The sequence below is a fragment of the Juglans microcarpa x Juglans regia genome, chromosome 4D (assembly GCF_004785595.1).
Source record: "Juglans microcarpa x Juglans regia isolate MS1-56 chromosome 4D, Jm3101_v1.0, whole genome shotgun sequence".
NCBI classification, from domain to species: Eukaryota; Viridiplantae; Streptophyta; class Magnoliopsida; order Fagales; family Juglandaceae; genus Juglans; species Juglans microcarpa x Juglans regia.
Window position 1 is genome coordinate 14,487,540 of NC_054600.1, and position 18,461 is coordinate 14,506,000.

The 18,461-nt window shown below is 38.2% G+C and overlaps 1 protein-coding gene across 1 annotated transcript in view; it reads right to left on the bottom strand.

Moving 5' to 3' along the window:
* Nucleotides 1-18,461, bottom strand: part of LOC121259351 (protein PIR) — a 55,587-nt gene that overhangs the window by 23,639 nt on the left and 13,487 nt on the right. The window contains exons 8-17 of the mRNA XM_041160902.1: nucleotides 17,606-17,675; nucleotides 17,330-17,394; nucleotides 16,938-17,133; nucleotides 16,297-16,448; nucleotides 14,944-15,037; nucleotides 14,634-14,849; nucleotides 12,455-12,666; nucleotides 2,483-2,630; nucleotides 1,727-1,895; nucleotides 1,565-1,641 (exon numbers count right to left, since the gene is read on the bottom strand). Coding sequence (XP_041016836.1) covers nucleotides 1,565-1,641; nucleotides 1,727-1,895; nucleotides 2,483-2,630; nucleotides 12,455-12,666; nucleotides 14,634-14,849; nucleotides 14,944-15,037; nucleotides 16,297-16,448; nucleotides 16,938-17,133; nucleotides 17,330-17,394; nucleotides 17,606-17,675 — 1,399 coding nt within the window. The remainder of the gene's footprint in view (nucleotides 1-1,564; nucleotides 1,642-1,726; nucleotides 1,896-2,482; nucleotides 2,631-12,454; nucleotides 12,667-14,633; nucleotides 14,850-14,943; nucleotides 15,038-16,296; nucleotides 16,449-16,937; nucleotides 17,134-17,329; nucleotides 17,395-17,605; nucleotides 17,676-18,461) is intronic.

Here is an 18,461-nt window from a genome sequence, read left to right on the forward strand (position 1 = left end):
CGCAGATGTCACATTCTTGTGGCTAACTAGGTTCACCAAGTCAGTCGCAGATGTCCCACTCCTGCAACTCACCAAGAATACAAAGACAGTAGCAAATGCCACCTTTCTGCAGTTCCTTAGGATCTCCATGCCATTCTCAGATATCATATTCCTATGCCCACTAGGATCACCTAGCCGGCCATGAATGTCATGTTCCCAAGTCTAACCAAAGACTGTCAAGCTGATTGCGAATGTGACCTTCTCGTGGACAGCCAAAATCTTTGAAGCCTTAGTCTTATGACAAACTCCCCAACTAAGCACATTAGTTAACTTGAGGGGTAAGACCTATACAACACCTTAACAACACAGCAAGGCTTACAAAGTCTAACAGTGTCAAGGAACATAAAAAATTGAAGGAAATGACAATTGTGAATGATAAGCAGGATTCTCAATGGTCGCCTAGCAAGACAAGTCAATCATGGGAATTGGGAGGTAACTCTAGGGGACATCACTTGACCTTGGGCCTCACGTTGAAACCAGTTTATATAAAGCAATAAAAGAAGCCACCCTACCCATGCTTTGCAAAAGAAATAATGAGACATGACAGGGCACGCCGACCAATGAAGCAAGCACAAGGCCACGTTTACAAAGGCGACAGAGGCAAGTACATGGGCGGGGGGGCTTATCCTACTTCTCCTTTATTCCTTTATCTTCTTCACCTCATAACAGAGACAAACGAAAGAGCACGAGAGCCTTATGTGCTCATATTTTCATGAGTTTTTCCATCTCCTACCCTCTGTGGACGTAGGCCATAGTGTCAATCCATGTAAATCCCCATGTCATTTATTTTCTGCTTTCTCATATTTATAATTAGGCAATTCCTCTACCTCCATCGTCTCTCGGCCATTCAACCACCATTGTTCTCTATGTCTGAAAAATGGCAACAAGCAGCAACACCAAGCAAGGTGTGGTCACAAGGAGCCCCCGACATTTGTCACCTAAGTTTGTAAATCGCTTACCCATCTAAATGTAGCTTTTGTCACTAGAATTATCTGACTTGTAGTGGATGTGTTCGATAAGCAACACAGCACACTTGAAGCTTGACATAGTTAGATGAAGTGTTTTTGTCTTACAGAATATGCCAACGCAATATGAACTTGACAAGTTGAAAAGGCCACGAATTCATATGCAGAAATAGCTTTGAATCATTCTCCCTTAAAAAATATGAAGGACATTTCCAAGCAAGAGTTCTGTAAAATATGGTAACTTTGTATTCTTCTCTGTTATGTACATAATAGTAGATAATTGGACATCATGAATACATGATACGTATGCTCCACTATCCATTAGGTTAAAAGGTAAATTGAAGGTTTATTTAAGCCATCTGGTTGGAGTTTGAAGTGATTGCAGATAATGGTTTAATTTTTTTATACTAACAATCCAAAAATGACCCATATGGTATCTTTTTCACACTGTCAAACCAATAATGACACAATTATCATATGTGAGCTAAAAAAACGTTAATCTATCTAATTGCTATGAAGGGTAAGTTAGCTGAATAAAACATTTTTGTCCAAAAAAATACCTGAATAACACGAGAAGACTCTAAATAAAATTCTCTGAACCACAAGTACCCAAGATCCGTCAAAGTTGCAACAGTAGCTGCAATTTCCAATGCAACATGTTAAAACTAACTATCTTTAAGCTCATTAGACAACTATCGGAACTGGTAGAATTGACTGAATACCTGTGTAGTCCAAAATATGCAGAAAGAAGCTGAGCTTATAAAAAAAGGATTCCAACTGTTTCAAATCATTGACAGGAATCTCAGACCCAGTATTCCCAAAGAGACCCCCTGGCTTCCGAAGGTTACCTCCAGAGACCACCTCATATATCAGGAACTGCAAACAATGTATCTGTATACAGAAAACGAATCTATCAATACATTAACGTATATCTATGAATATATGCCTAGAAAAGGAACTCCATGTGTGCAGGAGCAGATCTAAAGAAGAAAAATTGCCATAACAGTAGCAAGGTCATCTGCAAGGTAATGTTATTAGGAATGCAGTTTTTGCCAATATTTAAGCATGGGGAGAAATCATAAATTCAAGTATAAGCTTTTCAATATTTAATATATATATATATATATATAGATAGAGAGAGAGAGAGAGAGAGAGAGAGAGAGATGAGAATCCTTGTCCATTCAGGGGCACAAGTGGCATATGATCTAAGAAGGAAGTATTCTGGGGGAAAACCAATACTCGGACTCACTATCAAAACAACTGTCTACAATGTATGACTGTATGTATGTATCCAGTATCATATCTCAGAAAAGATGCATATGTAAGTGAATATGCATAATTGTGTGTGTGCGTACAGGATTTTGGGTTTAGTAGAAATCAGTGATAATAATAGTCATATTCCAGGAATTATCAGCATTATAGAAAATGAAATATATCAAAATTATATGCAGAAAAGAAGCTCAAAAAATGAGGAAAACCTGAGCAGCTGTCAGTGCAACTGGCCTCGGATAAAAGAAGTTCCCTTTGCTTTCATCGCCTCCATGCTGTAAAGATTGTAACTCTGATTCGGGCTTGCTTGTATTTGCCATCCAATCTGCTGAAAGGGTCCTCATATCGGAAAGAATCCTGAAAGTTAGCAAGTCAGTTAACACATAGAAGCAGGACACCAAGACACAAAACTTGATTTACAATCATAGGATTGAGTATAATTAGCAAGTGCATACATCTACAAACTAAGTACATGCCAGAGCATAGGTTATCCACATCATATCCAGGATGTAAGAGTTGTGAAATCATAATGGTATCGCTATAAGATTCATTTTAACTGAAGGCTCAAGCAAACATTGTATGCAATCAAGCATAGCTTACTATGAAAATAAATAAAAACATAAAAGAATAGAAAAGTTGAGAAAACACATCCTGATGAGGGTTTCAGTTCAGTACAACCAGCTCAAACACAACAGTAAGACTTACCAGATTGAAACTGATAATCACAAGTTTGCTAAGAAGACCACCACTGCCTGGTATCAATGAATCCCTCATATTTCAACCACATGTTCTCAAACTTAAAGTATCTTCGACCCACATGAATGTCCCACAATCTAGGATAATGGGAAAATGTTCCAAGCATGACTTGGGAAGTTGTTTTTGGATTAGATATGGATAATGAGCACCACTGCCTGGTATCAATGAATCCCTCATATTTCAACCACATGTTCTCAAACTTAAAGTATCTTCGACCCACATGAATGTCCCACAATCTAGGATAATGGGAAAATGTTCCAAGCATGACTTGGAAAGTTGTTTTTGGATTAGATATGGATAATGAGCTTCCTCCCACTCTAGTGATACACGGAATCTATCAATGCTCAACCATGGAGTGTCTTGATTGCTGGACCACACGAAGGAGCCGCCTCTTAAAGAGAGATATCCAGGAGGTCTTGCTCTAGGATGACCCCCCCCCCCCCCCCAATAAAGTCATTTTTAGAATTTTCAGGGAACCGGTGTACTACTAAACTTGAACTTAAAAATTTTTCTTCTAACGAAGCGCCAGATACGAAAGATCCCATAAATAAATAAATTTAATCTTTATTAAATACTTAAAATCCAAAAGAGAGTCTGCGGAAGCACTTATTTAAATTCAATAAAGTCTCATATGCTTATCAAACTAACTTACTAAACCTTAAATCATAAAACTGAACATGACATAAACTATCGAGGCATCTGCCTTGCCTCGCCTCCCTGGGCCAAATCCTATCCTGCAGTCTTATCCTCATAAATGTCATTACTTGGGGTGGTTTTAAAACAAAAAAACATACAAAAATTAGTCAAATACTCAATAAGTGACACATCATACAGTAAACATAATAAACATAAGGTTTCTTGAAAAATATGCATACTTATAAATACATACGTAAATAACATGAACATGAACTTATTTTTCACTTGTCATAGGCCGATACCCACTGTTGAGCCCCGTAAGTTAAGGTTAGCGAATCTAAGTAGATTCTGATTCCGCCCGTGGCCGCTGGTTGTGGAATCTATACATAAGGAACACATACTGGGTGCACTACCAGCATGTACAACCTGGCAATGCAACATGCCCATAACATATGGTACCATCTTCATATCAAAACATAGGCCGTTACGTATCTGATCATTTATATTTCATCATAATCATACTTGCATACTTGTCATATCATAGATTTCAAATAAAATCGCATTCTTTCATAAAATTCTGTGATACATATTTCCTCACATAAAATCATGATTTTTCATCAATATTTTAATGTATAAATCTTCACATAAAACCATGCATGGATTTTTATAAATTATTTTAATGCATAACTCTCACATAAAATCATGACTTTTCATAAATCTTTTAATGCATAACTCCATTCATAAAATTATGAATTTTCATAAATAATTTAATGTATTATTCTTCAAGTAAAATCATGGATTTTCATAATTTTATCATGACTTGGGTACGTAAAAAGGGGCTTCGAATGGAGGGCTTACATGCATAATATTTTTATAAAAGACATGTCGTTTACTATACATACGTGTAAGGGACTTATCAAAAAAAAAAAACATACGTGTAAGAGTATAGTCATGCTACTTACCTTGTAGTGTTGCTTTCTAAAATTTCCGACACAAAATCGATCACGGTGATGGACTGGGGGTTTAAGATTTTTTTTTTCCCAAATAACACATGAAAGGAAGATATTTATAGAGAGATTTGGGAGAGAGTGATGACCAGTTTAAGTTGGATTCGGTTAAAGAGTTTTAACGTGAAAATGACTTGTAAAGTTGTATCCCTATTGGAATAAGATGCCGACAAGTTTGAATTCGAGTTCGACTCGTTCACGATCATTCAAGAAGAGAGTTTGAATCTAAAAACATGATCTAGTAGTTCATTCAATGTAGGATTGGCAGTGACTTATCAAAAAAAAGGATTGGCAATAACTAAGACTGCATAGGGGACTTCAATCAGTGATGATTTTAAACAGAAATAAATTTCTAATGACCAATCTTTAAATTCTAAAAGAAGTCTAACTCGTTCAATAAATAATAAATGACATTTAACCTAGTTATTGAGCCTAATTAAAACTCCTAATCAACCTCAATAATTTATCGCTCATGGGCCATAATTAATTTAGGCCCAATAAAAATTATTAATATCTCGACCTTAGAATTATTAGGCCGGATCGTTACATCCACCATAGTTGTGTTGATGATAAAGCCTCCCAATATTTTACTCCAAAACCAAGTGACGTCAAAATCTCCACCAATGCACCATAGTATGCCCCCAAGCAAGAAGAAGGGCCATGAATTGGTCTTCAAAACCCTCACATGTTGGATCTCCCTAGCCTTTTGTAATGCACAATCTGACACCTTGATATTACTCATTTTCATTCAGGTATGGGGAGTTTAAAGGAATAGGCTCCTCCCAAGTTCCAGAGTCATAGGCCTTAGCTCTGCCCTCCACCTCAAAACCCAGACCCAAGACACGCAAGACCTCCCCCTCTACCTCCTTGCACCCTAGCCTCTTCAAGGGTATACACCACCAACACACCGGCCTTTTCTGGCTCACTACCTTCCCTTGCGGTAGAGTTTCATCCCATCATCTAGTCACTTCTACCCATCCCCGACACCTCGCTTTCAGCTACACAAACCCAATCCTTGTTTTGCCTCAGGCGACCTCACATCCTCAGTCCCATTGTTAGCTTCAGATTCCACAGCCCCTTGTTTTTCGGCTTCTCCCACCGTCACCAACGCCAAAACCAACAAGCTATCAAGAACACGAACACAGATGGTGCATGGTTGTTGTCAACTCGTGTCGTAAGGTGTTGGGTTAAGTCCCGCAATGAGCGCAACCCTCGTGTTTAGTTGCCACCATTGAGTTTGGAACCCTAGGCAGATTGCCGTTGATAAGCCAGAGGAAGGTGAGGATGACATCTAGCCTGTCAACCAGGACTCCAGCCACCAGATCGCAAGCAGCCGACAAAAGTTTCTGGACAACCTTCTACCAGTGATTGGACATCATTGGCATCTCTTTCGCACATCTAGAGGAGCCGTTTTGATTGATGAAAACCTAACCCCGTTGACCCGCCATCCCAGGGTTGAATATGCAGGGTTGTGATGGGTGAAACACTATATCAATGGCGAACCGTTGGCCTTGTGATTTCTCTCTATTATATAAACTGTACAAAGAATTCTATACATTTTAAGAACTACGTATATGCTAATTCTATCCCTACACAATCTGTCAAATATTAAGCTAATTATTTTGAAGAGTAAATCAAGGAAACAAATATGGAAACAAGTATGGAAACAAATATAGACAGCAAAGCTGTCCATTGACAGCCTCCCTCAAATTGATGCGGGTTGATCAACAAGCATCAATTTGCTACTTAAGAAGCAATGTCGATGACGAGTGAGAGCCTTGGTGAAGATATCAGCAATTTGTAGTTCAGTGGAAATGTGTGGAAGAGTGATAACTCGAGCTTCAAAGGCTTCACAGATAGAGTGACAATCGACTTCAATATGCTTTGTGCGCTCATGATAGACAGGATTGGCCGTAATCTTAATAGCACTTGTATTATCGGCATGTAAAGGTGTAGGATCGGTCTCAGAGAAGTCTAACTCAGCAAGCAAACCTCAAAGCCAAATAATTTCTGAACAAGCAAGAGACATCGCTCGGTACTCAAATTCTGTAGATGACTTAGAAACTTTGTCTTGCTTCTTACTCTTCTAGGAGATCAACTCATCACCTAAGAACACGCACCAACCAGTGATGGAGCGATGTGTATCAGCACAACTAGCCCAATCAGCATCGCTATAAGTAGCAAGACGAGGAGAATTGCCTGCAGGAAAGAATAAGCCATGGGTAGAAGTGCCCTGAACATAGCGTATGATCCTACGAACAGCAAGCAAATGAAGATGAAGAGGAGTTTGAAGAAACTGGTTCAGTTGCTGTACAGCAAAAGAAATATCTGGTCTAGTTATAGTGAGATAGACAAGGCTACCCACCAACTTCTGATATAAACTGGGATCAACAAGTCACCCTCCTCTTTGCGAAGCTTGACATTTAATTCCATGGGAGTATCGACAGAGGTAGCTTCCTGTAGTCCAGCTGTAGCCACCAAATCACTAGCATACTTATGTTGATTGAGTGAAATATCAGAGGGACTACGATGCACCTCAAGACCAAGAAAATACGTAAGAGACCCAAGACCTTTCATATGAAAGGATTCTGAGAGATGAGTCTTGAGCTGGACAAGTAAAACAGAATTGGAACCAGTGATCACAATATCATCAACATAAACCAAAAGGACAACAATACCCATGTCTGATTTCCGAAGAAACAATGAAGTGTCATACTTGCTCTGCTTGAAGGAAAATTGTAATAAAGTGTTTCGAAATTTATCAAACCAGGCCCTCGGAGCTTGTTTGAGACCATAAAGAGAGCGACGAAGTTTACACACATTGGAGGTCGGAGAGGGAAACAATCCCGGGGGTGGCTTCATATAAATACACTCTTTAAGATTCCCGTGAAGAAAAGCATTCTTGACATCCATCTGATGTAGTGGCCAATCATTGGAAGCAGCAAGAGCTAGGATCGTACGAACAATGGTCATCTTAGCCACAGGAGCAAAGGTCTCCTAATAATTGACACCATATTCCTGATTATTCCCAAGGGCAACAACCCGAACTTTATAACGATCCAAACTTCCATCAGAGCGAACATTGACTAAGTAAACCCATTTGCAACCCAGGAGAACTATAGTGGAAGGACAAGGCTCAATGTCCCAGGTGTGATTGGCCTCTAGAGCAGCAATTTCTTCCTGCATAGCTTGTCGCCAACAGTCATGCTTGACAGCATGTGATGAACAGATGTAATGTAGGATCATAGCAAACAAATCCCTTTTGACACACATTATATCCCAAGAATGCACATCTAACAGATTGAGCAGATAATTTATGTCGCTCATGAGGAGGTAAATGAACAAAACATACACAACCAAAGATAAGAAGATTATCGTAACTAGGTTGCTTAGCAAACAAGCAGAAATAGGGAGACTCCATGTGTAAGATTTCGGAAGGTAAACGATTAATCAAGTGAGTAGCAGTTTTAAGAGCCTCAACCCAGAACATGGATGGAATAGAAGATTCTAACAAGAAAGTACATACCACATCAAGAAGATGACGATTTTTACGTTCGGCTACTCCATTTTGTTGGGGAGTAGCGGGACATGAACGTTGATGGATAATACCTTTAGAAGCCAAGAATGCCTAAAACTCAGTAGACAAATATTCACCACCAGAATCTGTGCGTAATGTCTTAATAGTCGCAGAAAATTGATTGTCAACATACGCTAAAAACTCAGTGAAAGTACAAAAAACCTCAGATTTAGAGCAAAGAAAATAAACCCAAGTGAATCTGATATGATCATCAATGAAAGTCACATAGTATTTAAATTTTTCATGTGAACTAACCGGGGAAGGTCCCCAAACATCACTATGGATAAAATCAAAGCAGTGAGAAGCTCTACTAGCATGCAAAGGAAATGGAAGAGTTTTGCTTTTACCAAGTTTACAAGAATCACACTAAAGAGATAAAGAAGAATGTTCTTTATTACCAAGAAAGCTAGAGTGCAATACATGAGATTAGATCTGAGTATTGGGATGGTGTAAATGACGATGCCACACATGCACTCAGATTAGGAACATTATTACAATCAAAAGACTTAATATAATTCGTGGAAATAAGATTCGTGGAAAGCTGAGGAGCAAGAAACACATTAGTAAATGTAGAAGAGGCATCTCCGACAGCAGCTATTGGCAAAGAACTGCCATTTGCAGTCTGAATGGCAGATTGACCAGCATAGGGCCGAACATGACACAGAATTGTGGGAGTATTCGTCATGTGATTAGAAGCCCCCAAGTCTACGTACTAGAGTGTAGTAGAATTTTTACCTTGAAACCCCATCGCAGATAATGCCGAAATTAGCATCTGTTACACCATTTTTAGGGTGCAGTAAGTTGCTGCAGGAGGCGCAAGATCAGAGGAAGCACCTGAGGAAGAGCCATGTGCTACAGAAGTCGCTGCAGGAGGAACAGTAACAGAAGTCTGAAATGCTTGGGCCTAACGATTCTGGGGGCGGATACGACATTCTTTGATAATATGACCATTTTTCTTGCAATAAGAATAGTATTTTTTAGGACAATTGACAGCAATATGCCCATATTCCTTGCAGCAGAAATACTACAAATTTTTAGAAGTCATAGGTGATCCTCGTCCTTAGGGAGCATAAGCCACAGTTGTCATCCCGAAACTGCCATGAGATTGCTCCAGAATAGTTTGAGTACTAAGACATTCTTCGCAAAGTAACTCACCAAAACAAATATCAAGAAAAGGAACAGGAGATCTGTTCAGTAGAGAGGAGCGAACAAATTCATATTCCGGGCATAGTTTCATAAGACACTGATCACACCGGCTAGTCTCATGAAGAGTCTGAATAGTAGAAAGAGCGGCAACAGGAACATCCGTTGTAACCAAATCAGTATATTCATGCCAAAGAGTCAGAAATGCCGAGTAGTAGTCTTGGATGTAAAGACTACCATGTTGAAACATGGCAATCGCATGTTCCAACTGAAAGAGACAAGCATCATTAACTTGATGATAAAACCTTCATCAAGTAATTCCACATGGATTGAGCGGAGCTATGAGCCCGCAAGTTGGTAAATGTGGCTCCACCGAGCCAAGAAGCCAAGACATAATCCAAGCGTCAAGTACAGCCCATGAAGGAGAAGCCTTGGACTTGTCAGGAGTGGATGTTTGGGCGACATCTGTACCATCAATATGACCCCAAAGATCTTTTCCCTTGAGGAAAGTTCAAACTGAAATGCCCAAGTAGAGCAATTTGTGCCCGTAAACTTGACACACATAGGTGCTGAGTCCATAGCAAATAAATAGAACCCGAGACAAAAGGATGGACCGAAATATTATTGTTCTATATCGAGAGACAAAACAGAGAAGCCAAATGTCGATCGAGCAGAGCCAAAAATCAAAAAAATAGGAAACCCACGTGCCGAGCAGCAGAAAAAGATGAAAAAAAAAAAACAAACCAAAGGACCGAGACACGTCGGGTACCACACGAGAGGGACAGACTTCACCAAACAAGGAGAAGCCCATTGTTCCAATATGTGGTCAACAGCCAGAGATGGACAGTCTGCCACCTACGCTCAGAAACCGTTGAAAAGAACACCAAGACCTCAAACAGAGGCTGCCGAAAAACACCAAGACCTGGAAAAGGATGTGTCGATGAACTGAGAAGGGCCGAAAATGGTCAGACATGAGCCAGACAACGCCGACAAACACCAACCCAGAAACAAAAGGCAAAAAGCAAAGAACCTTGAACGTCGGGTTATCGAACATAGCACAGAACATGTCGAAAACACGAGAAATACCGAAACTGAGAAAAAAAAAATTCGAGCGCAAGAAGAACCTTAGCAGTTGGCTCTTGATACCATGTCAAAATAAGGTGAAACCCTATATGAATGGCCGAATCGTTGGCCTTGTGATTTCTCTCTATTATATACACTGTACAAAGAATTCTATATATGGAAAGAACTACGTATATGCTAATTATATCCCTATACAATCTGTCAAATATTAAGCTAATTATTCTGAAGAGTAAATCAAGTAAACAAATATGGACAGCAAAGCTGTCCATTGACAGGGTAGAGGTTTTGAATTTCCTTTCTCAAGCTGGATTGCTTTAGGTACATGGATCTTTCCCTTGTGTGTTGGCCTACTTTCTCACACGCCTCCAACGGGCTGCTCTAGCCCACACTTGCACAAACCCACATCCAAGCCCAAGCCATTCTCATTTGCAGCAAATTGAACTAACCTGTGCTTCTCCAAGACCAAGCCTAACTCAACTTTAAGAATTAGGCTATTGACAACATCGGTCAGAAGCTCAATTTCTAAACATTCTAGACTGTTGTACGCTATTGTGTCTATTGAATGCTTCCTTGAACAATGCACCACCTTACCTAATTGCATAATCTCTAGCAATTGGCGCATAAGACCATCAATTTCCACAACAGTCACTCCTTTCCCTGATGAAATTCCTTTGTTGCCACTAGCTTTGGATGTCCCTTGCTACCTTCATCAGTTCTGCCAATCCTCTATTTTGGACTCCATTAATGGCAGATGCAGAGCACGGAGCCAAAATTGCCTTTGCATATGACTTTACTTCACCCCTCTCAATGTGCGACATATGCCGAGCTCTGGAACTTGAGGTTCTGCACTCATGTTGACCAAGTGTTGCTAGACTTCTCCAAGCAATTGCAAATTTCTCAGAGCTCCATAGGCATTCTCTTTCATTCCCTTCCCTTCACTCCTTCAAGAATGACTATAAAGCCTCTTCTCCCACCAACCCCATATTCTACCAAAGCCAAGTACCTCTCATGCACATTAGAACACTTTTGGGCAAGATAGGCTGAACTAGCAACATAGGATGTTCTAATGAATTCCTTCTTGCCACTTCACAGAGAACAATCTTCCAACAATTGTACAAACCATTTCACTGTGGAAGCTCACAATACAAGATCCTTGACCGATCATCTTCCACCGAGAGCTCAAAAATCTTCGTCTCTATGAGTTGTTTCAAGAAATCAATCTCAAAATCAAATTAAGATAAATAACTTTAATTCATAATTATCTTCTGAATATAGCCCCCAGAAGAGTTTTTTATTTGCTTTATTCATGGAGAGGGTTAAGCGGCAGCCCGCAAATTGCAGATGTGTGAAAGATAGTTCCTAAACACCTTTTATCAATGATCTTTTATCTTAGACTGTCTCCATAGACTTTAACGGTCTAAATCTACAAGACTTTCTTGTATCTTTATCTTCTTCTAGATAGGCTTCAGTTTTGCATATTTCCTGTGTACTTGTTTTGAACTTATTTAACAAGAATTATTACTCATAAAAAAGGAAACCCTAGTTACCTGAAATATAAACCCAAGAAGTTTGGACTTGGTATGGATCTAAAGAAAATAATTTCAACAATTTGCAAGCCCCAATATCTTTAAACAATGTACGGATGTAATTTGATAGTAGTGTAATCCCTCAAGGTGACCTTTGAAAGTAGCTATAAGGAGCGTCAAACAATAAATAATATATCCATACCACATTATACAAACAATGCATCTTACTTTTGGAACCATCAATGTGAAGGACGTGATTGACCCAATAAATGTTAAGTTTATTAGCCACATTATTAAATCGATAATTTTTTCCCAAAAACTTCTATAACTTCACTACCATCATGCTCATCAATTTCAAACTTAATTTCTTGACAAAACTCCAAAAGTAAAGAACATAACAGCAAAGATAATAATTTAAAAAGTGAAGAACATGCAGAAATTTGAAATCCCCACCTTGAAAGGTCCTTCTTCTTTCGGAAGGTAGTTCGCAACATAGTTGCCAATGTGTTTTGGACAAAATCTTGGACCTCAGCATGTATTGTTTCCCATAATGCGTCGGCTACCAATGTATCACACCGCTGCATCATGGATCCAATGCTCTTTATGTAGCTAACAAGTTCAACAAGTGCTTTCCTTTCCTCTGCACCATAATTATACCGGACAACCTACAGGTAATTCAATCAAATATGCCCACTGTCACACAAACAGTAGTATTGATGTAGACATGTTTGATAATCAAGATCTGTAGCACTGGATTATATTTAACACACACACAGATCAAATTGTTTATTGATACAAATTTATTCACCTCAATTGCTAGCATACAACACAAACCCAAATTATTCAAGTGTTTTTAATTCACTAAAGTTTTGCCCTGATTATTATTGTTAATTCATAAGAGTTTCCTTCAATGCATATAATCTTCAAAAACATCTAAAGCAAGCACTGCCAAACAAAGTTTTAGCAAATAAGTGTCACTTTGAGCTTCAAACTAATTGGCAACAAACTACTCAATCTCAGTCAAACTTGAACAGAAATTGGTATAATGGGCCAGGCTTATTGTAACTATTGTCAGTCGTTTAATTTAAGAATATGAAGAGAACAGAAAGGCTTATGTTAGAATCGTTATAGCAGTAGCCTCTTTATGTCCAATGTATCATCAGCTTTCCATGTTAAACTATGCTAGTCACAATTGAAATTAGGGAAAGAAATCAAAGAAAAACTTCCGGATCAACAAATCAATGTTTTATGGCAAAAGCATAAAAGCCCATGGATCCATAATCCAAGAACTTTTGTTCTTAGGGGTTATGCAGATGAGGGAACTTCAAATGGACCTGCATGGCAGGTCGTTAAGTAAGTCCTACAATCCAAAATACCTTGGATATAGTTTCCAAATTTCACAGTTTTGTTGAAATAGACTTGGGCGTAGCCAGTAGTTAATTTACACCTATAACAAAATCACTCAAATTATTCCTCGATCTACACAGATTTAGAAAACAAACAATCAAGAAAAATTGGAAAAAAAAATAAATAAAAGATGGTGAATAATCTTAGACTGATTATATGAAGAGTACTTAGTACCATCATAAGTGACAAGCATGCGAGGTAGTAGAAGCAACTATATTTGAAAGTTCAACCAGAGAAAAAAAATCACATAAATGCTAAAGCAAACACCGACAGACAGAGAAAACACCAGGCAAGGAGCCAGACTATCAAATTTCATGGTGAACTTCTTAACTGATATTTCAACTCGTCTAAACAAGCCATTCAATTTCAAAATTGATCAAACCTAACTGCAAAGAATCTAGGCCAAGTAGTTTATGATCAAAATTATTTAAGGTTTCTCAAGGTAAAATATATGAAAGAGAATAATTATACCATCTTGAATTTGTAAAGAAGACTGATACGACAGGAGGAAAATGAAAATTCATAAGCAAACTGTCAGCCCATTTAATCCTTTAGCTACATACCTAATGATGATGTGATAGAGTGATCAAAATTATAAACCACCCTTTATAGTTGTGCCACAGCAGATGCATTAACATGACATAGTCAGACCACTCATTAAAATGCTTTGTCTCAACCTAGTGGAGAAAGTTCAAACACAAAGCTTACACCTTCTAAGTGGGGCTATGACAACACAGGGAAACGCTAGCCACATTTAAGCTTCCACAGAATCATAAATCTCAATTTCACTTGGTAGTCAAGTCAATGTGGGACTTAGCTCCGTCAGGATGCTATTACCGGACACCCACTGCCAATCAAAAATAATGTGGGACTTAGCATCTATGACTACCTTTCTAACTTACCTATTCTATGTGAGCTATTTTTTTAAAATGTAGGACTGAGGTGTTACAAGAGCCTAGTTGCAACATGATGACCATTAAACACAAAGCTTAGCTATCAGCCAAAAAGCTGTTATACATAAAAATGCACAGGAAACCAAGAAAGCTCAAATCCCAAAAAAAATAGAAAAGAAAAGGAATAATTTGTTTTTACAGGTAAAGAAAAGAAAATGAATAATTAACAATCCAATACAATGAAGATAGTCAAAAGGTTCATTGCAAGTGCTAAGATACTGCTTTTTGTTTCTGCTGTTCAGGCTGAGAAGCAGATAAAAGTGATATATAACCTTTTCATAGTCAGAAAATGACGTTGGAGTCTCATGTAATTCCAAAGGAACTGGATCCTTGCATGGGCGAGAAAATTTCCATGCACATTGTTCCCAAATGCGTGCATTCCATCTGCTTAACAGCTGAAAACCTTCAACAATTACATCATACATGCTTCCCTTAACTTCTTTGCTCCACTCAATATCAGCACTATCTGTTGACTTTAACAACAATAGCTTCACACAAAAAATTTAATAGACTTTAGAAACAAATACATCAGGGACAGCAAGAAATGTGTCTATATACATAGGGGGAGGTAAGGGACAGCACCTGATTCAACGATGAAGCAAAATGAAGTACAAAATCATCATGCTCGGCACGGATTGCTCCGATGTGATTAATGATCAGATACTGTCTCTGATAAGTGCATTATATCAAGGCTTCACAAAAAAGGGATCTGTTCATGTATTGTAAATGCACCAGCATCTAACATGGTCCTTAATCCCTAGACAACTAGGTATGCAGTCTCCTACATATATTAGTAAGTCCAAACAAAATGAGTTCAGTTTCTACAACTTCCTTAGACAACTAGGTATGCAGTCTCGTACATAGATTAGTAAGTTACTAATTTCAAACAAAATGACTTCAGTTTCTACAACCTCCTTTACCAACTTAAAGATTAATCCAACACAACTGAATAATATTTATTATAATGCAGAGAAGTACCTTAACGGTGGACCATTCTGAAAACATAGTTCTTGAAGTATCAAGTCTTCTAAAGCAAACTATGAGTTCTAAAAATCACTTAGATAAAAGACAGACTCAAGTTTATAATATCTGCAAAACTTTCTTTCTTTTTCTTTTTTTCTTTCTTTTTTTTTTTTTTTTTTTTTCGGATGACGAGGGACCCACCCCAGGGCAGAACCCTTAGGACTCACCCATGGAACCTAAACCCCCGGGGATACTAGCAAAGCAACCCACCACCATAGTCTCTCACTTAAATCATAGTTTGATCCCAAGGGGAATCGAACCTGTGACATGGGGCACATGCACACATGTTAGCTCTTACCACTTGGCTACCCACAGGTGGGTATCTGTAAAACTTTCACAACGATGTTTAACTGTTTTAGTTGAAAGTATTGTTGTCAATGGGATTAAGAACCCTGTTAGATGGCAATGGTGCGTGTTTGGAAGGGATCAGAGCTGGATTGAGTCAAACTGGCCAACTCAATTGAGCCAATCCAGAATTTTAGTAAACCCACCAAAAGCAAGAACACCCAAAGTTAACAATGAAATACATATATGATATAGACATAGGAAGCAAATTTAAAACATGTAAACAAGCTTGTCAACACACCACAAAAAGAGGGGAACAGTCCCCAATATGTTATCATCATTATTCATTCCGTAACGCATCTTTATTTCCTTCTAAGTTGAAAGAAAGAAAACTGAAATTAAAGCACTTTAAAGTTGACTAAACCAGAAGTCCTACTTTATATCTGATTTGTTAATACTTAACGAGAGAGATGGGGAGATCAGGAGAACTGACTCACATTAACTAACATTATTTCCTTACATGTTTAAGATGTTCATTAGAAAAGCAGTAAAAAGGGCATCAATTGGTGAATTTAATCAAAAAACAGACCAATCAACAATAAAAAATGATGAAAGACAACAGGATATTCTTGTGCCTCACGGGGTGGAAGCTCATGAGGTGCTGGAAGACCGAGAAGACGAGTTTGGGCAGAAAATTTTTGAAAGTACATCGACAACTCTTTCAAGATTGCAGCAGGAGAAAGATGAAGATCTGGAAATGCAGGAATGACTGGATCGTTCTGTCAAGAAAACCCACAATATTAATGCAAGCTTCTTGATCAATCTACCACAGATAAAGAGGTAAATATATGTTTGGGTTAATAACTACCATCCAATTCTCACCAATTATTACTCAGTGTCACTAGGTGTCTAATTCGAGGTTTTGACCTCAGGTAACCCCTCCATAAAAAATTGTTGCTAATATTTTTTTATAGGTAAAGATTAAAGTACAGAAGAATAAAGATTAAATTACCTTCAAGCTCTATTTAAAGCTCAGTTTTAATATTAAGAGTAATTTCATTCTTTTATATGTATTTTTGTTAATATTGACAATGATATTTATGGAATGGGAAAACTGGCAATAAAACTTTAAATCAAGAGCCAAATAGGACTGAGTCCAAATTTATTGGTACTAGTGAAAAGGAAGCAGTTGTTGATAGGGAAAAATGCAATAAACTGTATACTTATCACCTATATCAAGTTCAAATCATTTCACAAAGCAGGAATACCTTAAATATATTTATCAGTCTGTTAATTTTCACCCTCTTGTATAGAGACTCGCTGTCTTTCTCCGAGGATGTTGCTAAGACAACAAGAACAGGCAAAACGCGTAGAAGAATGTGTCGCTCAGGAAACAGAAGTGTGAAATCCAACTCTAATGACTCAACCGCAAAGACTATGAGAACTTGAAGAATGTCTTCAACACTATTTCAGGTCAAGGAATTTGAACCCTTGCTATGAATAACATAACGCAAATTATATTCCAGTTCAGAAAAATATATCAGCATCATAAATGAGTTGTAGATCAAGTATCAATTAAGGTAAATCATTTCAACCCTGGTATTAAATACATATTTCTGCAGTGGACAAGATGTCAGAAATAATAACATAGAGAGGATACTTGTTCACACGAAACATCTCAACATGCAAATTCATTAAGATAGCCCACCTCGTGCTTAAGAAAATCTGCAAGAAATACTCAAAAAGATAATTGTACTTGATCAAGTGCCAGAGTGGTACAAATATCCATTGTGACAATAAGATCAAAACAAAAGTAGACAAAAAAAAAGAAAAAGAAAACTAAAAAAATGTTGCCGTTCCCAACCAAGATTGGCCGTTGTACATTATATACATCCTACGTCTAAATATTATGACAGACAGAAGCACAGTTACACACCTGCAAATCATCTAACTCCTCCCTCATTGAATCGGTGTCTTGCCATTGAATACTGACTTGTGTGAATGTCCTGATAATGGGGTAGAGACAAAAAAAGAATAGATGTTGAACAGCAGTCAAGAACAAGCTGATAGTACTTCTTATACTATGTTGAGAAAAAATATAAAGTTAAAAAGATGAATTGCTACTAATTGTAGAAAAATGCTGTAACACCCGAGTGCAAGAATACCCAAGGTTGGGGTGAAGTTTTGACTTTAGGCCCACAGGCCCATGATTTTTTGTAAAGTCTCTTTGATATTTTATTGGACAGTTTTAACTGGGTTAAGCTCACATCCATTTTGTAATGAGTTTTTATATTTTTAGAAGCCCAAAATATTTAAATGTGTTATTTTGAAATTATAAAATATTGTAATTGTTAAGGATTTTAAGATTTTAAATCGACCCAACTGTCCCTAACAACCAGCTCCTCTTGGCATTTGAAAATCACCCAAGCTCAGCTAAGTACACTCTCCTATTTCAGTTTGAACACTGCAGCCCTTCCTCTAAAAATTTCTCTTACCCATGGCATCAGAAGTGGCCAAAAGCCCCTTCTCCTTATTTTATTCACACACATAACTCCTACCTATCACTCTTGCACAATCTGCCTCCTCTTTCTCTGTTTGCTTGCATTGTCTCTCTCTCAAACTCAAGCTATCTCTCTCTTCCTCTGTTTCTATCTCCCTATCTCTCCACACTGCTGAAGAGCAGCAGAAGGCCAACCTCACCACCAGTTCACACAGAACGGTTGACCAGCCACTTCCCGCCGCGTCTAGCTGTAGCTTTTTCCAATCAGCCAACTAGTGCCCTTTATGGAGCC